At 46.2% G+C, this 26,899-nt stretch overlaps 1 protein-coding gene across 7 annotated transcripts in view; it reads right to left on the reverse strand.

The window, feature by feature from the left end:
- Positions 1–26,899, reverse strand: part of ARHGAP10 (Rho GTPase activating protein 10) — a 346,158-nt gene that overhangs the window by 208,328 nt on the left and 110,931 nt on the right. For 6 of the 7 annotated variants that reach the window (XM_070047463.2, XM_070047465.2, XM_070047462.2 and 3 more), the window contains exons 4-5: positions 12,848–12,919; positions 2,661–2,762 (exon numbers count right to left, since the gene is read on the reverse strand). In XM_070047463.2, coding sequence (XP_069903564.1) covers positions 2,661–2,762; positions 12,848–12,919 — 174 coding nt within the window. The remainder of the gene's footprint in view (positions 1–2,660; positions 2,763–12,847; positions 12,920–26,899) is intronic. The other variant, XM_070047464.2, reaches the window with a different exon arrangement.

The following is a 26,899-nucleotide window of genomic DNA, read 5'->3' on the forward strand; positions in this document are numbered from 1 at the left end:
CTATTTCTATCTAAAACTAGAGGAGGGAACAAACTACACAGGTCTCTACCCCTTTGCTTAGTACTGTTCTCAGCAACTTCTGATCTCTCCAGCATCTCAACTCAACTCACTGCGATTAATTAATCCGCCACTCGCAAAGGTAACAACTGTTACTTTTTCCCCTTCAAAGAGCATCCCCTCCTAAGGCCTGTATGCTTACAATAGAAGGCTGTGTACACTAGGAGTCCGTATGTTTAGAAAGAGCAAGCAGCAAGAGAGGGAAGTATCCACTTTAAATGGAACTGTTTTCATCTTTGGGATCTCTTGAAATGTCTGATTGGGAGTTTGATTATCTTTGGAATGGCTGAAACTGCTGTAGCTGTCGCTCACTGCACAAACATCACACTTGGTCATTCAATAAATTTATATGAAGTACCTGTTCCCTGAAAGATAACTGCTGCCATCAAGGACCTTACATTCTGGAGGAAGCCATGCAACCAAGAAATGTGTGACGTGTCAAATAAGAATCTGAGGGGGAAAAAAAAATAACTGTGAAGCAGAGAATTGACTCAGAGGGCGAGGCAAACCTTCTCCAGTCAGGAGCCCTCCAAGGAAGGGGTGTCCAGAAGACTATCTGAAGGAGGGAAGCCTGCGGATCAGGGTTGCAAACATTGGGCAGAAGGAAGACAAGGTGCAAAGGTCTTGCACAGGGACCCCGGGACCCTGGGGCAAAGCATCTTGTGGGCCCTGGGACCCCTGCAGGTAGCCCCCATCGGGGTGGGACTCTGCAGAAGAGGAGGTTGAGAGGAACGACCCCATCCTCAGTCAGCTCTGGAGCCAAAGACGACCAAGCTGACAGCCTGAAGGTGGGTGTGAAAGGGCCCACCGTGATGCCAATGATGTGAGGAGGAGAAACAGGGAAGTGAAGAGATGGAAAGTCACCCGAGGCAAGAGCATCCTCTTGCAGACAGCTGCTAGCACAAAGGGTGAGGGCCACAAAGCAACAGCTGTCCTTCCAAGGACAGAGTGGGAGCTGAGGAAGCCGACCTAACACGTGCACGCACTTCTGTGGAACATGGGACCAGGAAAGGGGGATGAGCCTCGCCCAAAGCACTGCAGGCAGGTGCAGGCCGGGGAAGGGCTCCTTTCTCTGTTAGACTGTCAGTCAAAGGTCTGAGAGACAACAGAAAATATCGCATGTGGATGTCAAACCAGCCACCCAACCTCGCACAGCTGAGACACCACAGGCAGAGTTTGCACTACACACCTAACACTTCACGGCAACCCAGGCTTACGAAAGAGCCAGCACTGTTAGTGTCACTCCGCTGCTGCTTCAGCAGGTGTGGATGACAGTGTGCCCTGACATCCAGACTCCCTGTGTGTTTAAAAGCAAACACACGAGCAAGCCAACGCGGTGGAACGAGTCAGGATCCCGAGCTGCAAACGCCATCCTTAGTAACAGAATGGATGTTCGATGCTCTCGACAGCTGAGGTGCTATTCGAGCCCGTGAGTGAGAAAAACGAATGACAGGGCATTTAGAAAGAAAGGGAAGGAACCATGAGAGGCAAGGAATAATCTCCCTTCTCCTTTCAGATGGCTCCCTCCAAGAAAACCAGTCTCTGGAAAACAGATGCCTCTCCCAATGAGGCGGTGCTCCTGAGTCCCCAGCACTAAGATCAACGCAGCCTTCACAGCAACACAATGGTCTAGGAGGTTATTAAACTGCATTCATTTCTTCCTGAACTCTTGAAAGTCAGCTGATGGATCTAGTCCTGCAGATAATACAGGTTCTTTAGTAATGCTGGTTAAAACTAATGTCCTGTGACAAAAATACTCAGAAGCAAAAATTTTACCTCTATGCATCCATATCTAATTAATCACCACAGAGGTATTCATTATTTTGTGTCTTGTTTCCTAAGAACTCTTTTTCCTTAACTCATGACAGCACTTGTTCATTTTTTCTCGCCCCTACAAATCCCCAGATGAGAAGTCCTCAAAAGCAAGGCACAGAGGCAGGACATTTGGCCTAATGGTTAAGACACCACTTGGAACGCCTGCATTGCATACTGAAGTGCTGAGTTCAAGTCTCTGCTCCACTCTGCATCCCAGCTTCTTGCCAGGGTGGTAGCAGTGATGGCCCAAGTAGTTGGGGCCCTGCCACCCACATGGGAGACCAGAACTGAGTTCTTAGCTCCTGGCTTCAGTCTCAAGGATACGGAGTCAGCATATGGAACTCTTTCTCTCCCTTCTCTTTCTGCTTCTTAAATAAAATAAACAAACAACCTTTTAAAGATTATTTTATTGAAAGGAAAATGACAGAATGAGAGACAGAGATCTTTTGTCTATGGGTTTACTTCCCAAATATCCACAACAGCTGGGGTGAGGCTAGACCAAAGCCAAGAATGGCCTCCAGGGCTCCCAAGTGGGTTGCAGGAGCTCAAGTCCTTGGGCCATCATCTGCTGCCACCCTCACGCATTAACAGGAAGCTGGATTGGAAGCATGGAGTAGCCAGGACTCAAACCACGTACTTCAGTCAGGATGCAGACATCCCATCTAGTAGCCAAACCAGCTGCACAGCAACACCAGCCCAATTTTCTTTAAAGCAAAGCCTATTTCCTGCCCCCCCCCAAAGTTACTGCTTATTAAATTTTGGAAATAAATTCATAAAAAAAAGAATACCTCCTGTAAATGTGAGTCCTTCTTTTTGGCTGATAAATTCAAATGTTTATCAATTAGGCTGTAATTCTTTTCTGTCTCCTTGTCAAACTTCTTTTTTTCTTCCTGTGAATCAGAAAATACAGGCAACTATGATTAAACAGAAAAAAAAAAGGCACACAAGTTAATTCATCCACTGGGAAGCTAAAAACAACAAAGATCTGAAAGTAAAGTACCACTGAATGTGGTGATGAAGCTATATGAAAAGCGTATCTGTACACAGGCCACACTGGGCCATTAGTTATCAGCACAGCATCAGGACTGAAGAGATACTTGACTTTTTTTTTCTGAGCCCATGTAATTTTTCAACTCTTTATACGTCATCAGTATCAAGAGGTAATGCAATGTCACTTGGTATACATCATAAATAAATAACTACATAATGAGAAAAACATAAGACTTAAGAAAGCAAACTTGCTCTAGATTTTGGCATAGAAATGGCATTCATTTAAAACTAAGTTTTGTCCTAAATTTAAAAAAAAAAAAAAATCCTAAGAATCACTGTGGGAAAAACATCTCAGGAAGTTCTCTCCAGATGTCCCAACATGAACAGAACACTAGGATCCTAAAGCCAGAACCTCCCAGTGCTTCTCTAGCACCATTCAGAAGGTATCAGGGCTGGCAACGTGGTATAGCGGGTAAAGCCACCGCCTGCAGTGCTGGCATCCCATATGGGTGCCGGTTCAAGTCCTGGCTGTTCCACTTCTGATCCAGCTCTCTGCTATGGCCTGGGAAAGCAGTAGAAGATGGCCCAAGTGCTTGGGCCCTGCACCCAAGTGGGAGACCCAGAAGAAGCTCCAGGAGGCTTCGGATCAGCGCAGCTTTGGCCGTTGTGGGGAGTGAATCAGTGGATGGAAGACCTCTGTCTCTCTCTGTATAACTCTTTCAAATAAATAAATAAATCTTAAAAGAAAAAAAAAAAAAAAAAGAGGTGTCCTAGGTCCACCAGGCCTACAATGTTCCTCACACTCTGAGACCCCCGGCTAACATGGCAAGTGTTTCTCAGATACTGAGCCTGCAGCTGGCATTCGCTTTTGCTACAGAAGCCTTCTGAGAAAACAAGTAACCAAGATTTTCAAAGCAGAGAAGACAGCCTCCCGTAAAGCTGCACCCACTTCGACTTTTCATCAGCATTTCTGAGCATCAACAGAGCACGATAAGCCATAACATTGCCATGAACTTCAGATTGTCTCCAACCCTCCACCACCACCCGGAAAGGAACATTCTCTTCTGCATTTTCCAACTTCTCTTTTCTAAAGCAGAAACAGGCAACTATTCTGGCCCTTTCTGGTATAGTTCTCTCCATTTATGCCAAGACAAAACAACGAATGCTAACTCTACTCCTTAGCATGTATCTTCATTGGTTTTCCACTATATGAGACTGTAGTTTTGGAAAGCAGGGACAGTATGCCACATCCTTCAGCCAGGACACCTACAGACCCAAATGAATCCCCTTGCTGTGGGATCCCAGAGCAGAAAGCCAAGGACCAGGTACTCAATGAGGCTTGCTCCGACACCAAGTGTACGGCAAAGGTTTGTTAAAGGTCAACAAAGTCTACATCTTCAGAGGGTAGAAGCAGGCCAAGGATCAAAGCTCAGACTGAGGCTGAGAGCCCAGTCCTGGAAGATAATGGAGGCTGTGGTTGTACAGGAGTTGGTCCTGGGCCAGGGGCCCTTGGTGTGGTTTTGAAATCGCTCGGTGTGTTGGCCATCTGGCTATCATCGTTATCTGCACCCAGCTTGTAGGTTTTTTGAAGCTTGTGATTTCCTTTTCTCGGATTCCCCAAATAGTCCTTCCCTGTCTCCTGCCTCGGCTTCCCCAGCCAGCCCTCCTGTGTCTCCTGCCACAAGGCTGGAGATAACCGGAGGCAGAGACGGCGAAAAGGAGAAACACACTGAGACTAGCGGAGGGCTCTGGAATTTGTTTTTCTCAGTGGCCCAGTGCACCCTCAGCTGTCGCCTGCCTCGCCCTCGCTGATAAGACAGACTTCAGAACCCGTGTTTCTCCCATGCCTCATCCAAGTCGGATTACAACCAGCTGCACAAGCCTTTACAAAGGAAAAAAGACAACACATAAACCTAAGTTTTCTAAACATCAGGGATTTTTTTTTTCCATTTTTGTACTAACTCATCCCTGAGGTCCAACCCTAAAATCCCGACAAGCCTCTGGTAGGTTCACCAATTCTGTGAAAAGGCAGTGAAACAAACCAGAGGCCTTTTTACGTCCACCCCTCTTATTGGATCGTCCTCTCTTTCGTTAAACTGGAGCACTTTCTTTTTCTTTGCTGCCCTGATTTTCTTTTTGGGTTACAACTAATTTTTTTTTTTTTGTCTAAGTTATTAACATTGTATGGTGACTCTTTTCTGCTTTTCATTATTATGTTTTTCATCAACAATTTTAATGACTCACAGAAAGTAAAACTCAAGCAAACACATGGCCCGTGATCTCAAAACCCCCACTGCTTTGACATGATTGGAGTATGGCGTCCAACCCTGGACACCGACCGCCCGTGAGCTTTGCACGAGGATCCCGGCATTCTCTGAAACTCAGTTTCTCAGGTTCCAACAAAACAGGGACGGAGGCCAGGCCTCCACGTGGACCACAAGCAGGCCGCAAAGCAAGATCACAGAGCACGCAACATTTGCTCACTTTGCAGACTTGTACTCACCCGGAACACAGGAAATATTTTACTCATTTATTTGTTGTCATCTGAATCACAGAAAGGGACAAAGGAAGAAGAGATGCTGAAACCAGCATTCAACACACCCAGCACACTCAGCAAACGCAGGGCATGCAAATGAACATGTGGGTAAAAGCTGGAAATGAAAGAACATGGTGCTAAAGAAAGAATTCAGCCAGGGATCAACATCACGCCCACCAACAAGAATAGAAATGCATTTGTCCATACATGGTATTAAACAAATGCTACTGTGTTTGGTCTTGGAATCCTAAGACTGAGAGAATGATTTCTTCTTACTTTTGTTCTTAATACCATTCTAGAATATTATCTCGTTTCTCTCTGCTCCTTTGATTTCTTATCCTGACAAAATACAAATGTTAAAGCAGAATGTATTCAAGGAGCTTTCAATACAGAATAGAATGTATCTTTTTTTTCTTTCAGGAAACATAAGGGATCTTCAGAAAGTTCAAGGAATATGTGTACTATAAAAAATTATGCTCAGATTTCAAAATTCTTTTACAGCAAAATGAGATTGCTTTTTAATACCATTTTCCCATGAACTTTCTGAAGTACCTTTGCACATACAATATAAATTAAACAGCAGCATCCCAAAAGCTACATCAAGGATCAAGTTAAATACAACATAAACAATTTTTTTTTTTTTTTAAAGAAAAAACAGACACGACAAGCTCCGATGAGTCTGGGCCAGGCACTAACATAATGAGTGAAGAGGGCTAAGAAAGAAAGGCTCGACAAATGGGTGAGGCAATGACAAATCAGACAGCCCCGCCTGCTCCAGAGGGGCCACAGCAGAAACCCTGCTCCCCTGCCCCGGTCCCTGCTGTGTTAGCCCAAGATCCTCTAAGCCACCTCTCCTGACTTGTCTAGAACAGCTGGAAAACCTAATATCTTTAAATGGTGGCAATAAATTTTTTAAAACTTTAACAACATGAGTAAGTCGCACAAAATTTATGTTTACGGATTAAGTATGACTCACAGGAAGCCAGTTTGTAGTCTGTTGTAAAACTGCATATGCCAAAAAATTTACATAAATGATACTGCTGAAAATAGTGTAACTGGACAAACCGGACACACGTTGTGTGGGTGACGGAGGGATTTCACAAACCTGACAACCACAACTCAGATACGCAGATCTTTTGGACGCCATTGGAAGTAAAGTACATATACACAGGCCTCATCACAAATCACTGGGTCAGAAAACCATTACTCAACCAACAGTGTGAGTACCATTGTTTAAACACTGGGAAACAGAAAGAGAACCCCACCCCGAACAAAATTAATTCCAGATGGACTAAAAGAATCACAAGTAAAAAATGAAACCATAACAGAGAATGTTTTCATCAGTTCTCAGAACAGAGAAGGATCTTCTAAGTGAAAAAAATGCAAAAAGCCATAAGAACTTCTAAAGTATGGACAATAACCAACTACGTTGAGAAAACTGCAACAAATATCTGAGAAAAGAAGTAAAACTTCTTAATGCATAAGAAACTCTTTAATAAGCACTTTTCTGCTCAAAGCACTCCTTAATAACATCCATGAAATACATAAAGAGGGCTGGGCGTTGCGGTCCAGTGGGTTAAACCACCACTCTGCATGTTAGCATCTATACTGGAAAGCTGGTTCAAGTCCCAGCTACTTCACACTTCATGCTTCCAAGCCAGTCCCCTGCTAACACACCTGGGAAGCAGCAGACAATAGCTAAAGATCTGAGTCACTGTCACCCACATTAAGAGACATGGATTTTCACTATTTTTATTACTTATTTGGTCAAATTTTTTTAAAAAGATTTACATATTTATTTTAAAGGCAGAGTTAGAGAGAGGGGGAGAGAGAGATCTTCTACCCACTGTTTCACTCCCCAAATGGCCACCACAATGGCTAAGGCTGGGCCAGTCCAAAGCCAGGAGCCTGGAATTCCATCCAGGTATCCCATGTGGGTGGCAGGGGCCCAGTCACCTGGGTCTTCATCTACTGCTTTGCAAGGCACATTAGCAAGGAACTGGATCAGAAGTGGAGCAGCCAGCTTGCTGTACCAAACCAGGCCCATTGGCACAATGTTTGAAATAGTCACTTGAAATTCTTTCACCATAACTTTTAACAACATAAATTTTGTGTGGATGGTGTTTCTCGGAGATTTTATGCACCATACTTGGCTTCTGAGTGACCTGGTACCTGTATTCATTTCCTGTGGCCTCATTAGCATCTGATGAGTGAAGCCTACCAGCAAAGTACTGTAGAACCCTGGGGAACAGGTGGCACTCTCCTCAAGAGAGGCCAAAGAGCCTGAAAAGGAGGGAAGACAGGGCTGATGTTGTGCCGAAGCAGTAAAGCTGTGGCCTGCAATGCTGGCATCCCATTTGGGCGCCAGTTCAAGACCCAGCTGCTCCACTCCTGATCCAGCTCCCTGCTACTATCTGGGAAGGCAGCAGCAGATGTCCCAAGTGCCTGGATCCTTGTACCCACAATGAAGACCCAGAAGAAGCTCCTGGCTCCTGGTTCCAGCCTGGCCCAGCTCCAGCCACTGCAGCCATTTGGGGAGTGAACCAGCGGTAGATTTCTCTGTCTTTTCCCCTCTCTGTGTACCTCTGACTTCCAAATATATAAATAAATCTTTTGGGGTTGATGCTGTGACGTAGTAGGTTAAGCTCTGCCTGAGGCACCGGCATCCTATATGGGCACTGGTTCTAGTCCCAGCTGCTCCACTTCTGATCCAGCTCTCTACCATGGCCTGGAAAAGCAGTGGAAGAAAGCCCAAGTGCTTGGGCCCCTGCGCTCACATGGGAGATCCAGAAGAAGCTCCTGGCTCCTGGTTCCAACTATTGAGGTCATTTGGGCAGGGAACCAGCAGATAGGAGCCCTCTTCCTCTCTTTGATTTTAAGTCTAGCTCTCAAGTAAATAAATGAATCTTTAAAGTAAACAAATAAATCTTTTTCAAAAAGTAGAGATAAGAACTGAGAAAGGCCTTGATTTTAAAAGAAAAAAAAGGCTTAAGAGTAAGTTGATATAAACGCATACTGAACAACCTGTGTCTTGCTATGGTAAATGGGTGTTTTGTTTCAGAGGTTAGAATCAGCATGCATGAGGTGGGCTTTTGGCCTAGCTAAGTCAAGGTGCTCATGTCCCGTATCAGAGGATCTGGGTTCAATTTCTATCTCAAGCTCCTAGCTGTTCGCTCTGTGTGTTTGAATATGAATGTCTGTCAAATAAAATAAAATAAAGTTGCCAGTTTTCCTCCTGTCTTGGAATCCCCCCTCTATGTCGCTCAGGCTGGGTCTTTGACTCTAATAATTCTTGCTTTTTAAATCTCAAAAATCAGAGGGGGGTGGCTATTTGGAACAGTGGTAAAGGTGCTTCTCAGGATAGCCACATCCCTTATCAGAAGGCCTGAGTTCAAGTTCCAGCTCCACTTCTGGTTCCACCTTCCTGCTGATGTGCACCCTGGGAAACAGCAGGTGGGGGCTCAGGGACCCATGTGAGACACCTGGATTGAGTTCCTGGCTCCTATGTTAACCTGGCTCAGTCCCAGTTATTGCAGGCATTAGGGGAGTAAACTAGTAGATGAGAAATCTTGTTCTTATCTCTCAAATAATTTTTAATATAATAACAATAAAAACTTTAAGAAAATGCACAGAACCTACAAAACAGAGGAATAAGCACAAAGCAGACAGGACTCCAGGAGAGCATATCCAAATGGAAACAGAACAGTGGAGAACATCTTGGAGTTTTTAGAAAATCCAGCTGATGGAATACACTGATTTCTCATGGCTTAGACTGCATTTAAACCACAGGTCAACGTCTAGTTGGCTTTCTGGACCTTGGGAAAAAGAAGGAACGACCAGAACCACAAGAGCTTCATAGAAAAGCAAGGGCCATGTCACTCCAGATGGGAAGAGAAGAGGAAAGAGAAGATAAAAAGGTCAATGCTAGTACCTAAAACTTCTGATGCCATCTAAGGATTTTCTTAAATATCCACATGAACACTGTTATGCCACCTAAACTAGGTTCACTAGCCCTTTTTAAAGTATCCCAAGAAAGGAGATTAACAGAGGACCATGAATGTGTGCTTGTCAAATAGAACCACGTGGTAAAGAAACACACATACTGAAAGTTACCAAACTTCCCAACCACACCTCTTTCCTGGTTCTTCTACAATTACTGCTTGAATGGGTTATTTATTAGGTACCTTACAGAGTGTAAGGCAAGGTGGATACTGGTGAAAAATACAAAAATAGGGCCCAGCATTGTGGTACAGTGCGTTAAGCTGCTGCCTGCAAAATGGCATCCCATATGGGAGCACCGCTTTGAGTCCCGGCCTCTCTGCTTCCTTCTGATTCAGCTCCCTGCTACTCATCTTGGAAAAGCACTGAAAGGTGGCCCAAGTACTTGAGCCATTGCCACCCATGTCGGAGACCTGGACGGACTTCCTGGTTCCTGGCTTCGGCCTGCCCGAGTCCTGGCTGTTATGGCCATTTGGGGTGTGAACCAGCACACAGAAGATCTTGATCTCTCTCTCTCTCTTTCACTCTCAGCCTTCCAAGTAGATAAATAAATCTTAACAAAAAGAAAAGGAAAAAAAATGCGGTTTTTCCTTTTAAAGAGTTAACAATCTAATGGAAGAGACAGATGTTTGTATATTGCCCATATAATACACACAATCACCTTTTGCGACCATTCACTTTCAAGTGCAAAACGGGCAGTTAGAACAAAGGCTTATCCCAGAGATGTTTGGCCCCTGGCTAAAACATAGATTTGGAGGCTTGTATCCCATATCAGAGCCTGTGGGTTCAAATCCCAGTCCCACTCCCAGTTACAGCCTCCTGCTAACATACACCCTAAAAGGCAGCAACGATAGCTCAAGTAATTGGGTCCCTGTCACCCACATGAGAGACTCAGATGGAGTTCCCAGCTCCTGGCTTCTGCCTTGCCTACCTACAGCGGGCAACTGAGCAGTGACCCAGCAGATGGGGAATACACTCTCCTTTGCGGGCACTCTCTCTCCCTCACTCCCCTCTGCTAATCAAGTAAATTAATTAATGGGGGAAACAATGCTTCTCTCTATGACCTACAATGACTGGCTCCTAATAGGTAACATCAGCGGGTACAACAGCTAAAACACACACTGCACTAAACAAGAACACAGAACAAGCTCTTTAACAAAGGCATTAGTTTGCAAGTCTCCTTGCAGGATATTCTCTGAACAGAACAAGGTCAGAAACTGGGAAACTTTGTTAGGACACAGGAGTCAACAGAAGAGCCAAGGTCAGAAATTTCTGAAAGTCACAGGTGGAAAGCCCTTTTTTTTTTTTTTTTTTTTTTTTTGACAGGCAGAGTGGACAGTGAGAGAGAGAGACAGAGAGAAAGGTCTTCCTTTGCCGTTGGTTCATCCTCCAATGGCCGCTGCGGCTGGCGTGCTGCGGCTGATCCGATGGCAGGAGCCAGGTGCTTCTCCTGGTCTCCCATGGGGTGCAGGGTCCAAGCACTTGGGCCATTCTCCACTGCACTCCCTGGCCACAGCAGAGAGCTGGCCTGGAAGAGGGGCAACCGGGACAGAAACCGGCACCCCGACTGGGACTAGAACCCGGTGTGCCAGCGCCGCAAGGCAGAGGATTAGCCTAGTGAGCCGTGGCGCCGGCCGAAAGCACATTTTTTAAAAAGTTAGACAGACAGACACAAGTCAAGTCATTCTGATTTTTCATTTCCATAATATAATCTTGGCCCTCCCTCTCCACCATCCAACTGAAATAAGAAAAATAAGAAATGGAACAAGCACTACCAGTCATGAAATATTAACAGAGCATCAGTGTGTTGGATCCTTAAAATAGCCCAAGGAGACACGATCACACAAAACACGATCACAAAACTGCGAGAGTGGGCATTCAGATCCCTCAGCGCTTCCTCTTACAGGGAAGAAACTAAAGCCAGTTATGTGTCCAAGGTCACAAGGACGAACCTGCCCTCCCTCCAGTCTCCTGCTGCAAAGTCAGAGGGGCAACCCCGCTGCAAGCAGCTAAGCAGAAAGGGCCTGGGGGCCTCCACCAACCTGCACTGCCCACGTGGTCTGAACCTCCTCCATTCACAGCGCTCCACGTACAACCGTGCAACAGGGCCAGGAGCTTGCCTGGTGGTGAAGTTGTCTGCTGGGACACCTTCACACCATGCGAGTGACTGGGTTCAATTTGTGGCTCTGGCTGCTGACTCCAGCTCTTGCTAATGCACACCCAGGGAGGCAACAGTGATGGCTTAAGTAATTGCATTCCTGCTATCCACGTGGGAGACCTGGGTTGAGTTCCCAGCTCCAGCTTGGGCCCAACCCAGTCTGGGCCATTGAGGGCACTTAGGGAAGTGAACTGCCAGATGGCAACTCTCTGGCTCGCTGGCAATCTTTCCAAAAAAAAGTAAAATAGTACACCAAAAAGAAAGATCAAGTAGTTTAACAAGTCAGTCCAAGGAGAACTGATTCAGGAGGTATTATCTAAGAAGACAGAGCTCCTTGGGCCCATCTATGTGGTTACAGCTATTGAGACCACAATGTATGTTTGTACTAAGGGATTTTAATAGACTCTTTCAGGAAGATAAAGGAAAAACACTCACACTTGCAGGTATATGGGGGAAAAAAAAAACAGCTATACCAACTCTCTTCGCTACCCAAAACTGACATGATTCTCTTCTTCTAGGGCCAAGCCAAAAATGGCCAACAACCTGCAAATACAACTTTATCCCTCGAGTACAGATACAAAATTCAGGAAAGGTTAGTGCCAATTGTTTCTCTGGGTTCATTTCCAAAGTCAGATTACAAACTTGAGAAGCTGCTAAATATATCCCATGTTCCCCATAGCAAAGTCACTGCATTATTCCCAGAAATCCTGGCTAACTCCCAGCCCCTTCAGTGCATAGTCTGTGCTCTGCTCATCTTCAATACCATACAACACACAAAAGGCACTACACAAAACACAATGCTCAAACCAAGTTGGCCCACAGCAGCAGTTCAATAAACCCTTGTTAAATTGATGGAAATTCCAGGCCAACACCCTAAAATTCTCTCCCTAGTGTCACTGGCATCAGGGTTTAGGATTAGAGATGCTGCTGTACCATATGGTAAAGCTATACTCTATCATAAAACTGAGGTGTATTCTGAAATAACCACAGCCCCTACAGGGATAAGATCCTCCTGTTCAGAGCAAATGTGCTGTTTGATTAAAGATATTTTTAAAATTCTGGAAACAGGAAGCAAAAGTGGATTATGAAAGGGTTTACCACCCTGCCCAGGTGTTTTTGTTTTGTATTCAATTCCAAACCCCCAAAGGGGAGAAAGTCCATTTAAAACATGAAACAACAGATGGTTTACTCCAGCCTCTCTGCTGAAGCTGCCAGCTGTCAATGTAGTGTACCCTGGAGCTGCCGAGGCAGCCACTCTGTTTACTCCACGTGTACTCCAACTAGACACCAACCTTCACAGCTCCAAGTTGCTCTTTTCTGAATTTTTCCAAGGGCTTGATCAGGGTTTCAGTTACACTTAGTGCCTAGAAAACATGAGTGACAACAAAAGAATAGAGTATTAGGTCCCCAAACAAGAAAAACATTAAGTATTTCGCTTACCCTGGTCCACCCTCCCCAGAAAAAATATCAACAACATATTGAACTGCCTTGTTTCATCCTGCCAGTGCAACAATTAAATCACTTCTCCATATATTAAAACACGAGGACCCCATAAATATTTTCAGGGAAGAGGAGGTGGAGCACACAGCCAATGATGCAACACAGGCCCAGTGTGCTTCCACAGGGTAGTAACAAGGCCATCTTTCAACAACAAAGGGTCTATCACGTTCATTAACAGAACACTTCTGTTTGAGATTTTGTTTTTCCTCCCCCTCCTCAGAAATTTAAAATTCAATTACATTCCTTTATTGGTAATCAGACTACATTATGCAGCCGCTCAGTTAAATACAGCCAGCACCCCCTCCTTACTGAAAATTAATCGTAAGCCAAGAAGAGTTGCAAGAGGCTCACAGAGCAAATACGGGAACGCAATGGCCAACACTCCATCAGGAAGATGGACATGACGGGGGCCGCACGCAAACTCCACAAACCACGTTCATTTCTTATATTCACTGATTTGGGCATTTCATTTCAAGTTAGAATATGCTGAAAATGGAAATAAGAGGGACCACTCACCCAAGAACATGTTAATAAAAATATGCCGCCGAGAAATACCCAAAACAGAAAGTGAAAAACATCTCCAAACACTCACTGTAAAACCATGTGGCATTTATCTTTTATTTTTTAAACAGCTACCCAAATCCAAGCTTAAAATTACAAAAAAAAAAAAGTGATTTAGAATACAAAAGGATTCTTAAATTAGCCAAAAGCGCCTTTGCAGTGTTCCATCATGTACGGTCTCTGCCAAAGAGACTTATACTGTAAGATAGTGGCTATGACCACATGCAAGATGCTCAGAGTTCCAGCTTCTACCCCAGGCTCCACGCTGCCTTCCCAGGTTCTACTCACTCCCACTTAGAGAATTTGTCACTCAGATGTAAAAGAGTTAGGGCAACACGTCTAAAAGGAAAAGTGAAGAGCAGGAGCTAGCCAGGGGAAAGGATTATCTCCCAATAATTTCATTTTATCCTCTCTCCATTCTAGACCATGTGACCTACAACAAGAGCAAAGAGTTCTCCATAGTCGAGAGCAGGACAGGGACCCTGCAGCACAGGCCAGGAATACCGGAATGTCCCAAGCTTCTTATGGGAGAGCATACACAACAGGGGTGGAGAACCTTTTTTTTGCTAAAGACAATTTGGATATTTCTAACATCATTTACAGGCCCTACAAAATCACCAACTTAAAAGTTAGCCTGGGGCTGGTACTGTGGTACAGTGGGTTAAAGCCCCTGCCTGCAGCGCCAATATCCCACATGGGTGCCAGGGTCCTGGCTGCTCCACTTCTGATCCAGCTCCCTGCTAATGTGCCTGGGAAAGCAGCAGAGGGTGGCCCAAGCCCTTGGGCCCCTGCACCCATGTGGGAGACCCAGAAGAAGCTCCTGGTTCCTGGCTTCGTCTCAGCTCAGCTCAGCTCTGGCTATTGCGGCACTTTGGGGAATGAACCAGCAAATGGAAGCCCTCTCTCTGTCTCTACTTCTCTCTGTAACTCTTTCAAATAAATAAAATAAAATCTAAAAAAAAAAAAAAGTTAGCCTGCTATAGATCTACTGTATTTCATGTCCCACCTACGCTTGCCTCAACAGAGCCATATCAATGATTTCAAGGGCCTTATCCAGCCTAACTGCCAGATTCCCTGCCCTGGCACACAAGAAGTTCTGTTATATATTGTCAACATAATCCAATTTACATATAATGCCTCACAGGTTAATTTAACACATTTATATGAGCACTGGTGCCACATGCTTAGTTTCCGCATATGGATCTAGCCTACTACTGTTCCTGAATAAACCTACATATAATCCACCTTCCACGGAGACTAACATTCAGGAAAGAGGTCAGCTCAGCATTACAGGCTGAGATCATAGGGAATGATAACTGCTCAAGTGCAAAGAGGATAGGAACAGGGATTCAAAATAACATTCTGAGCCCAGGCTTAGTCAACAGACAACACTGAGAGAACCTTCTCCACATTCAAAGTAGCCATCTTTCCTACTACGTAGTATTCCACGGTGTACATATCCCATAATTTCTTTATCTAGTTTTCCATTGACAGACATTTGGGTTGATTCCTTATCTTAGCTACTGTGAACTGAACTGCAATAAACATGGGGGTGCAGATAACTCTTTTAAACGCTGATTTCATTTCCTTTGCATAAATTCCCAGGTGTGGGATGGCTGGGTCATATGGTAGGTCTATATTCAGATTTCTAAGGTATCTCCATACTATCCTCTACAGTGGCTATAACAGTTTACATACCCACCAACAGTGCATTAGGATACCTTTTTCCCCACATCCTCACTAGCATTTGTTGTTTGTTGATTTCTGTATCAAAGCCATTCTAACTGGGATAAGGTGAAACCTCATTGTGGTTTTGATTTGCATTTCTCTGATGGCTTAGAGATCCTGAGCATTTTTTCATGTGTCTGTGGGCCACCTAGATTTCCTCTTTTGAAAAATACCTTGTCGCTCCCCCTCTTCGTGGAGGAACGACACTAAACCCTGCCTAGGCTTCATATCCGAGTCACGGCACCATTATGTCGCTCCCCCTCTTCGTGGAGGAACGACACAAAGCCCTGCCTAGGCTTCATATCCGAGTCACGGCACCATTATGTCGCTCCCCCTCTTCGTGGAGGAACGACACTAAACCCTGCCTAGGCTTCATATCCGAGTCACGGCACCATTATGTCGCTCCCCGTCTTCGTGGAGGAACGACACAGGACCCTGCGCTGTTCTTTCGTCTGCTCGGCCCTCCCCGGGTTTGCTGCTGGTTCTTCCCGGGTTGGCTACTGTCCCTTCCACCTCCGTGGAAGGGCGGTTCCCCCTGGCCACATTCCCCACTTCCGCAGGGGAGCGGCACACCGCTGGCCGGCTCTCTGGGGGCTGCACAGGTGTTCCCCTTAGATGTTCCCCTTAGATGTTCCCCTTAGATGTTCCTGGTGCATGCCATCTCTCTCCTCCTTTATAGTCCTCCTCTGCCAATCCGTGCTCGGCTGCCCACACGCCGAGTACGCTGCTCTCCTCCAATCAGGAGCAGGTCCTACAGTTTATTGGCTGAACTGGAGGCAGCTGTGCAGAAGCTGTTTTCTTCTCTCCCAGCGCCATATTGTGGGAGAGCAGATGCATAGAATAAGTCTTAATTCCAGTAACAGTCTAGTCCGAGCTGCTCCCCACATACCTGTTTAAGTCCTTTGCCTACTTCTTAACAGGGTTGTTTGTTTTGTTGTTGTGGAGTTTCTTGAGCTCAAAGTAGCCATCTTAATAAACTATTGCAGTAGACATATTTGCTCCATATCCATTGCCTGGTGATAAGTGATTGATCTACTATAAACAAAAATACATCCTTCTTCCCTTGCCAGTAGGGAAGACTTTGATGGTTTGGATAATAGTTTGAAAGTCCCCCCAAAGGCCCATGCTTGGGGGCTTGATGCCAAGTCTTATATTAACTATTATTTTCTTAAGATTCATTTATTTATTTGAAAGAGTTACAGAGAAGCAGTGAGAGAAAGACAGAGAGCTTCCATCTGCTGATTCACTTCCCAGAAAGCCACAATGGCCAGGGCTGGGGCAGAAGCTTCTTCCAGGTCTCCCATGTGGGTAGTGAGGGGTCAGTTGGTGGAATGAGAAGCCCATGCCAAGATAGCACTAGCAAGCAAGTGTCAGTTACTCAGGAAATGATTTCAGAACCCACCTAGCAAAGGAGCATGCCTGGCAACAGGCAATGATTGGTTAGGGCATAAAATGCCCTTTGACAGGATTGGCTGCCTCGGCTATATAAGCTGCTGCACCAACTGAAATAAATGAGTCTGCAGGTTGCTGGCCTCTGGCCTGCTTTCACCCGACTCCTGGTGTCTGTGTGGTCACTCTGCGCCTCTTGCCCCCAATCCACCGTAACAGTCGGGCACTTGAGCCACCTTCCACTGCTTTCCTGGGTCATTAGCAGGGAGCTGGATGGGAAGCAGAGCAATCAGGACAGGAACCGACACCCATTTGGAATTCCAGCCTTGGAGGCAGCAGCTTTACCCCAGCGGCTATGCCACCACAACACCAGCCCCATCTTGTATTAATTAATTAAGGATGGAACTTAATCTTATTATGGTATGGAAAGGTGGTGTCTTAGAAACTGGATTGGATTGCACTGGGGCAAGTTCCAATGGCATTATTTGGAAAGACCACAGGGAAGACAAATGTGCTCCCTGTATCTCTCTGCACCCTGGCTCACCAAGGACACTCGCTCTGTATGTGTTCTGCTCTCATCAGATGCTAGACTAATGGAGCCACCTAACCTTGAACTGTGACACTCCTAAACTTTAAGCCAATATAACCCCTCTTCCTAGGAAGGTTTTATCAGATATTTTCATTAAAGAAAGGAAAAGCTGATTAGTAGTGACAGATAATGGATATGTGGACAGTTAAGTAGGTATGTGATTGCAAATTCTAGTAATTCCTTCCAGTGGGGAAAAGTGGGGGCACTGGGAGGAAGTCACTAGAGGAGGTATAAGAAACGTGCTCAGGGAGGGAGCTTCACCAAGATGTGAAATGTGCAAGAATTAGAGGTGCAAAGAGCAAAGGAAATTGTGTCAAGTTTGAAAGCCAGAGAAGCAAAGGATTAAGCAAGAAGCAGTTCATCTGTTACAACAAATATCAAGAGGCAAGTATGACTGGAGCATTAGGGACAATAGAATGAGTGGGAAGAGAGGAGAGATGGATGGCCAGGAAATGCTGAACTCCATTTTTTTTTTAAAGATTTATCTATTTATTTATTTGAAAGGAAGAGTTACAGAGAGGCAGAGGCAGAGAGAGATAGAAGTCTTATCAACTGGTTCACTCTCCAAATGGCCACAATGGCCGGAGCTGGGCCAATCAGAAGTCAGGAGCCAGTAGCTTCCTCTGGGTCTCCCATGTGGGTACAGGAGCCCAAGCACTTGGGCCATCTTCTACTGCTTTCCCAGGCCATAGCAGAGACATGGATTGGAAGTGGAGCAGCTGGGACTCAAACCAGTGCCCATATGGGATGTTGGAACTGCACGCAGCAGCTTTATCCACTACGCCACAGTGCCAGGCCCCCCATTTTTATTTTTGGGGTTTTTAATTTTTATTTACTTTCATTTATTTGAAAGGCAAATAAAGAGACAGACCAATTTCCCAGCTGCTAGTTCACTCTCCAAATGCCCACAATGGTCAGGCCTGTCCTAGGAACTCAATCCAGGTTTCTCACATCAGTGGCAGGGACTCAACCACTTGGACCCCATCTGCTGCCTCCCTCATGTGTATCTGCAGGCAGCTGGAAGTGGATGGGGAACCAGGACTTTAACACTGGCACTCTGATATGGAACTTGGGTTTTCATTCATTCATTCATTCATTCATTTGACAGAGTTAAACAGTGAGAGAGAGAGAGACAGTGAGAAAGGTCTTCCTTCCGTTGGTTAACCCCCCAAATGGCCGCCACGGCCAGAGCTATACCGATCCGAAGCCAGCAGCCAGGAGCTTCCTCCTGGTCTCCCACACCAGTGCAGGCGCCCAAGCACTTGGGCCATCCTCCAATGCCTTCCCGGGCCAGAGCAAAGAGCTGGACTGGAAGAGGAGCAACCGGGACTAGAAACCAGAGCCCATATGGGATGCCAGTGCCACAGGGGGAGGATTAGCCAAGTGAGCCACAGCACTGGCCTAAACTTGGGTTTTCTAAAGTGTTGTCTTAACCACTGTGCCAAACGCCCACCCACCCAGGATTATGCCACAAAGAACTGACACAATGGTCAACAGAACTTTAAAAGACTGTGCAGGTGGCCGGCGCCGAGGCTCACTAGGCTAATTCTCTGCCTGCGGTGGTGGCACACTGGGTTCTAGTCCCAGTCCGGGCACCAGATTCTGTCCCGGTTGCCCCTCTTCCAGGCCAGCTCTCTGCTGTGGCCAGGGAGTGCAGTGGAGGATGGCCCAAGTGCTTGGGCCCTGCACCCCATGGGACACCAGGAGAAGACCTGGCTCCTTGCTTCGGATCAGCGCGATATGCCGGCCGCAGTGCGCTGGCTGCGGCGACCATTGGAGGGTGAACCAATGGCAAAAGACCTTTCTCTCTGTCCACTCTGTCCAAAAAAAAACAAAAAGACTGTGCTGGCTACTCTGTAAAAGAGAGATTAGAGGTGTATAAACCTAGAAGAAGACAGACTTACTAGGGGCCGGTGCCGCGGTTCACTAGGCTAATCCTCCTCCTTGCGGCGCCGGCACACCGGGTTCTAGTCCCAGTTGGGGCACCGGATTCTGTCCCGGTTGCCCCTCTTCCAGGCCAGCTCTCTGCTGTGGCCAGGGAGTGCAGTGGAGGATGGCCCAACTGCTTGGGCCCTGCACCCCATGGGAGACCAGGAGAAGCACCTGGCTCCTGCCTTCGGATCAGCACGGTGCGCCGGCCGCAGCGGCCATTGGAGGGTGAACCAACAGCAAAGGAAGACCTTTCTCTCTGTTTCTCTCACTGTCCACTCAGGAAGGAAGGAAGGAAGGAAGGAAGGAAGGAAGGAAGGAAGGAAGGAAGGAAAGAAGGAAAGAAGGAAAGAAGGCAGGCAGGCAGGCAGGCTGACTTATTAGGAAGCTTCCACAGTGGCACAGGCAAGAGAGGGCAGTGGTTGGTTCAAAGCTATTGACAGCAGAAACAAGGAGAGGTAGGCAGATCTGAAGGACATCTGCATGTGCAGTCCACATAACGGGTGACAGAATGTGGAAAAGGTAGAAACTTCCAGGATCATTCCAGATTTCTTGCATGAGCAATTGAATAGAAAATACTGCTATTTAGGGACTGGTGCTGTGGCAGGTAAGGCTGCCACCTGCAGTGCTGGCATTCCATATGGGCGCCAGTTCGAGTTCCAACTGCTATACTTCCAATCCAGCTCTCTGCTGTGACTTGGAAAAGCAGTGGGAGATAGTCCAAGTCCTTGGGCCTCTACACCAGCATTAGAGACCTGGAGAAAGCTCCTGGCTCTTGGCTCTGGATTGGCACAGCTCCAGCCAATGTGGCCATCTGGGGAGTGAACCAGCGGATGGAAGACATCTCTCTGTCTCTCTCTGTAACTCTGCCTTTCAAATAAATCAATAAATTAAAAAAAAAAAAACTATTTATTGAACCAGGAAAATCTTAAGGAAAAGCATCCAGGAGAACAGACCAGACTAAGGGCTCGTGTTAAATGAGATACTGAGGTGGACACTTGGCACAGCAGTTTAGACACCACCGGAGATACCTGCATCCCATATTGGAGTACCTGGTGTGGAGTGCCGCCTCTGGCTCCCAATTCCAGCTTCCTGACAATGCATACCCTGGGAAGCAGCTGATGATGGCTCCCGTATTTCAGTCCGTGCTACCCATGTGGGGGCCCCAGATGACCTGACTCAGCCCTAGATATTGCAGGCATTTGATGATTCAACTGGTGGATAGGAGAGAGAGAGGGACAGAGAGATACACAGACTTTTCCTTAGTCAAATAGGCGGTCCAGATCAAAGACATGCATTTGCCAGGCATCAGCAAGTAGATGGTGCTTAAAATTATTGAACTAGATAGACTGGACGTGGTCGAAGAAAGCAAGCAAATGTTCCAGAACAGGCACTTAAGTCAGGCGAAGGAAGATCAGGCAGAGAAGATGACAACGGAGACTAGGAAGAAGCCACCGGGGTGCGGGATCAAAGCAGAAAGGGCTTTAGTGCTGTGAACTGCCAAGCTCAGGAAAGCATCAGACCAGCTAGACAGAAAGGTGGGAGAAAGGTGTAGCAAGGAGTGCATTTGCAACTGAAAGGGGAGAACACAGGGAAACCACCACAAAAGCAACACACAGAGAGGATGACTTGCTGGCTGGGAACACAGCTAAGCTGGAGATGTGTCTTTGTTTTCCTAAATTGGAAGGTTGGAATGTAAGGGATGAGAGCACATCTCAATTGCAAAGCTTCCAGAAAAGCTGGCCCAGGGGAGGGCATTGTGGTACAGTGGATTAAGTCACCACCTGGGACACTCACATCCCATACCAGAGTCCCAGTTTGACTGCCAACTACTTCCACTTCCAGTCCAGCCTTCTGCTAGTGTGCTGGGGAAGTGCAGATGATGGCCCAAGTACCTGGGCCCCTGCCACCTATGTGGGAGACCCAGACTGGCCGTTGTGTTAATCTGGGAGCAGACCAGTGGATGGAAGATGTCTCCTCCTCCTCCCCCACTTTTCCCTCTACTTCCTCCATCCCCCTTCCTTTCTCTCTCCCTCCCTCCATCACTCTGCCTTTCAAATAAGCAAATAAATCTTATAAGGAAAAAAAGATGATTCAAAGTCTTGAACATAAGAGCAGGATACTGATGCTGCATAGAGTTGACCTATGACAGCAGTGAGGAGCCTTCCCTCCCTTAGAGTAGCAGTAAAGAGAAAACAGGTGCCAACACAGATAGGCAGATGTCAAGAAGAAAAGCAGAAGGAGTTGCTATCAGACAGTTACTCTTCCTTCAAGTGCAAGGCAAGGTCCTTCAGAGAAGGTGGGCACGGGAAGAAGTTTCGATAGAAAAAGAACAAATGGAAGAATCATTGCAAATAGGAGAGGGGATATTCCTAGAGGAACAGGAACACTCCTGGACAGGGATGAAGGCCCCCTGGGACAGGAAGACATCCATCAGCCTTGTGGGACTCTCCAACAACCAAGGGAGAAGGGTCTGATTAGGACCATGGGAGAGAGTATTTCCAGCAGGTGTCAATACACCAGCATCATACCAGCATCATGTGAGGTGCTGGCAAGCTTCACAGATCTACTGGGCACACTGGAGGAAAAACGTTGGGTCAGAGAAGCCTTCCCAAAGGAGATTCTGCAATGCTGAGCCAGAAGGAGGAGGTAGAGGCTCTCCAGGCAAAAGATAAACACCCCATGCAGAGAAGGAAAAACCAACAAGTTCAGGGCATGGAACTAGAAGCAGGCCAAGGTCACAGAAGCAGATGAAGGCAGAGAGGATCACAGCAGAAGGCTAGAGGGGCCTGGTGGACTGTACTGCTGGCAGAGTGGGACAGCGGAAATGCTCTGATAACAGTAGCCATAGGCATCAGCACACAGAGACCACCTCTTCAACAAGAACCCCAAAACTCCATCCTCGGAGTAAATGAAAAGAACATCACAAGTTACCCAAGAGCAATGTGAAGTCATCGTGGTTGTCCTCGTGTGCAGAATCCACCTGACCTCCAAGGCCAACACAAGTCAAGGAAAGAATATAAGGGTGTCTAACTTTCTCTTGGCAGATCAATAAGCAGATTTTTCCATAACAAGCAAAGAAGTAGCTGTGACAAGTAACAGTATATCTATCTCTGGCATGCAATTTTTTTTTAATTAAAAATACATTTAGGGTAGGCATTGGGGACAGTGGTGAAGTCACCACTTTGGACACCAGGAACCCAAAACAGCATGGCTGATTCAAGTCCCAGCTGCTCTGCTTTCAACCCAGCTTCCTCATGCTGAGCACCCTGGGAGGCAGCAGGTGATGGCTCAAGTTCTTGGGTCCATGCCACCCACCCACATGGGAGACCTGGATGGAGTTCCAAGCTCTTGGCTTCGGCCTGGCCCAGCCCTAGCTTTTGCAAGCACTTGAGGAATGAACCAGTGGATGGAAGAGCTCTGTCTCTCTATTTCTGTCCCTATGCTTTTCAAATAAAATAAAGATTTAAAATCATAAATACTTTTAAAAGCTTAAAATTCACTACTTTTTCTTCTCCAGAAACATCTGCTTTGTAACTTCTGAACTGAGCCTGAAAGTCCTATTTGAGAACAAAAGAACAGAGCAGCCACTCAATGTCGCACTAAGGCAGCCCTGGCTGAGCAACCAGGACTGTTTGCTTCTTTTTCTCAAAATAGACTAGGGACACCATGGAACTCCTCAGTTCCTTTCATCAGGTCACAAAAATGTTATATAATATTTGTTGGCAGTACATGTTACTGATCGCTCCTTATGCCAAAGATAATGCTTCCTCCCCAGAGACAAATCAATACCAAATAAATCCAGGACTTCCCCAAAACTCTGAAGGCATTTACAGTGATGACAATTTCACAATTTCAAAGAGACTGCAGAAGTAACAACACTGAGAAACGTTCTCAAGTATTCACATATTAGAAATATTTCAGAGTATAAATATAGAATATGATTTACAGCCACACATACAAGATTATATAACTACATTTTTTTTCCTTAAAAATACTTGCACCAGTCACCAAAAGAAGTCACAAAATGCCTGTGCTAATGAGCCTTGGAAAAGGTTTTAGATGAATGTAAGTATGTTCCTTAATCAGTGGTTCTCCCCTTAGGCTTTGCTGCCATGTGGCCTCAACTGCAGGTCCTCAGCTCTGCCACTACACCACAGAGTCACCCACACACAGAATATAAATGAATGGTGGAACGGTACTCCAGCAAAACATCATCTACAAAAACAGGAGGCTTGGCCGGCGCCACGCTCACTAGGCTAATCCTCCGCCTTGCGGCACCAGCACACCAGGTTCTAGTCCCGGTTGCCCTTCTTCCAGGCCAGCTCTCTGCTGTGGCCAGGGAGTGCAGTGGAGGATGGCCCAAGTCCTTGGGCCCTGCACCCCATGGGAGACCAGGATAAGTACCTGGCTCCTGCCATCGGATCAGCGCGGTGTGCTGGCCGCGGCGGCCATTGGAGGGTGAACCAACGGCAAAGGAAGACCTTTCTCTCTGTCTCTCTCTCACTGTCCACTCTGCCTGTCCAAAAAAACACAAAAACACACACACACACACACACACACACACAGGAGGCTGGGTAGATTTGGTCCATGGGCCACAGTTTTTGCCAAATCCTGGCTGAAAGAATCATCTTAGATGACATGGCATAAAATATTTGGGGCCGGCGCTGTGTCTTAGTGGACTAAGCTGCTACCTGCAGTGCTAGCATCCCATATGTTCAAGTCCCAGCTGCTCCACTTTCAATCCAGCTCTCTGCTATGGCCTGGGAAAGCAGTAGAAGATGGCCCGAGTCCTTGGGTCCCGGCACCTACGTGGGAGACCCAGAAGAAGCTCTTGGCTCCTGGCTTTGGATCAGCACAGCTCCATCCATTGCGGCCATCTAGGGAGTGAACCAGTAGATTGAAGTTGTCTCTCTCTGCCTCTCTGTAACTCTTTCAAATAAAATAAATCTTAAAAATTAAAAAAAAAAACCTCATGCATTGATGATTTAAAAATATTCTACTTTTATTTTGTATTATCTTTCTTAAAATTTTTATTTATTTGAAAGACAGGGCTTTTTTCCATCTGCTGGATCACTCCCCAGATGCTCAGAACAAACAGGGCTCACCTAGACCAAAGCTAGGATCCAAAAACTCAATCCAGGTCTCCCATTTGGGTGGCAGGGGTCTGAGTACTTGAGCCATCACTGCTGCCTCACAACGTGTACATTAGTAGGAAGCTGGAATTGGGAACAGATCTGGGACTCAAACCCAGGCACTGCCATATGGGATGCAGTAATCCCAGGTAGCATCTTAACCATGCCAAACATCTGCTCCTGTATTTTTCTTACACACATTTACTACATTTGCACCTGACCAGATGTTGGGAGGGAGTGCAAAATGTTGGATGAGAAGATCAGAGCTCAAGTAGCTCTCAAGCCTAAAACAGGGACTTGAAACCTGTGTACAGGATTTGCCTGGGATGAATAATCTACCTGATGGCAATGGCGAAAGGTGATTGCTCAAGTGTCAAAGACGTCTTCATAACAATTTACATGACTCTTTCTAAAGATTTATTGCTTTATTTCAAAGGCAGAGAGAGAAGGACAGAAATCTTCCACCTGCTGGCTCACTCCCCCAAATGGTTGCAATAGCCAGTGCTGGGCCAGGCAGAAGCCAGGAAACAGGAACTCCAACAGAATTTCCAATGGGTAGCAGGGGCCCGAGCACCTGGGCCATCATCTGCTGCCCTCCCAGGCACATTAGCAGTTGGACTAAAGAGCAGCTGGGACTCAAACCAGCATGTATATGGCTTGCTGGCATCACAAGCAGCAGTGTAGACCACTGAGCCACAACACAAGCCCCAAATTATCTGAGTTTAATAATGGGCTAATAGCCCTCAAAAATCCTAGTTACCTGAAAGTTCAGCATGAACTAAAGGAACTATAAAGTGACCCAGAAGATAATGAACACACACACACGTTACACTCACTGTTCAAATCCCAACAAAGTGACCATTCTGAAATACATCTCAACATATCCGAAGAGCGATTTTTCCAACCAGGATGAAGCATGAACGTGACCAGAAGGCTAAATCAGTTCAGGAAGAGGTAGGAAGAGGTAAAAAATAAAAAATAAAAAAAATTAAAAAGGAGGTGTTTCATGGGAACTTAATGTTGTATTTACTTAACTAGGTATTGTGTGGGAGAAGGAAAAAGTCATCTTGATTGGCTCAAAGAGGACAAGGCCAGGTCTAACCGGGAGGAGGTACAGAGAAGCAGGTTTGCATTGACTATCAGGAGGAACTTTAAGAACTCTAAAGGACCAGGCTGCTCTGCAAGGCAACGACCTCTTGCTCCTTCCACACACACAAGTGGAGAGGGTCTGTGACCACGTCCTGGGAAACGCTAACCTAGCCCAGAGGAAGCTGGTCTGGGAGACCTCTGAGGCCCTGTCCTTCTGTGATTCTGGGGTTTGAAATGAGCTGGGAGAAGCCTAAGAACAAACCGCACTTCTACATCGCCTTACATGCAAGGACAACCAACTACAGAGTCCACTAGAACGTCCCCATTCAGAGTAAAAGAGCAAGACTATTGGACAACCAAGGAGGAAATAAAAATGTTTCTCTAACCACCCACATCTGCAATCCCTTTTCATTAGATTTAAGAACCCCCAACTGTAACAAAGAAAGGAATGCTGGATGTAAGCTTCACCTGCCTATGCAGTAAGGCTGGGGCTAAAAAACATGTTGACAAGAACCACTGGCCCCAGACGCTCAGTCTCCACACTGGGCGGGGACCACTGCGGCCACTTCACATTTCCCTCATGTTGGAGACCAAAAACTAAGTTCTGATCTTGTAAACTTCAAGGAGGACAGAGCTCAGGCTTAGAAACCCATACTCAGTAAAAGGGCAACAAAGGCATAGCTACTTCTTACACTATTTTTAATCACAATTTAAGCTGTCAAGTCTTGGTAAAATACAAACAAGTCAGTTTAAGTACTAAACCATGCCTTTCTAATTCCTGGTACCATCAAGGACAGACTGACTACAGTGACACAGAAGGACCGCATGTGTTGCCATGGCCCTTATTATTTTAAGCCTGGATTCCAAGTATTTGTGACCCCAGGGGAACGCATAATCTGCAAGCAAAGGAGAATTTCCACTCTTTTCTCCCATGACCTTCCTGTTGCATTAAACTGCAGGGAAAAGTTTACTTTCCAGACCTATTCTTGAGAATAGCAGCAAACAAAGAGCTCAGCCAATAAAGAACCTTGTGAAAGGGACACCAGGAACTATTCTATATATTTGAGCATAATATACTTTCCCAAAATAATCCCTCAGGGGGAAAAAAGAGGGATTTGCCTTCTGTAAGAATTCTTACAGAATTTTCTTGAGGAGTAAACTCCCACTATCTTGGTCAATGAAGAACTGTTGGGAGAATCTTACCCTGCCAACAACCGGTTATATCCAGTTTCAGATGCTTACAGATCACACACAGGTTACACAAACGAGAAATTTAAGAAATATACAAGGGGCCACCACCTGCAGTGCCAGTAGCCCATATGGGCGCGGATTCGAGTCCTGGCCGCTCCACTTCCAATCCAGCTCTCTGCTATGGGCTGGGAAATCAGTAGCAGATGGCCCAAGTCTTTGGGCCCCTGCACTAG

This window comes from Oryctolagus cuniculus, chromosome 8 (assembly GCF_051225735.1).
Source record: "Oryctolagus cuniculus isolate XC-2025 breed Fujian yellow rabbit chromosome 8, ASM5122573v1, whole genome shotgun sequence".
Classification (NCBI taxonomy): Eukaryota; Metazoa; Chordata; class Mammalia; order Lagomorpha; family Leporidae; genus Oryctolagus; species Oryctolagus cuniculus.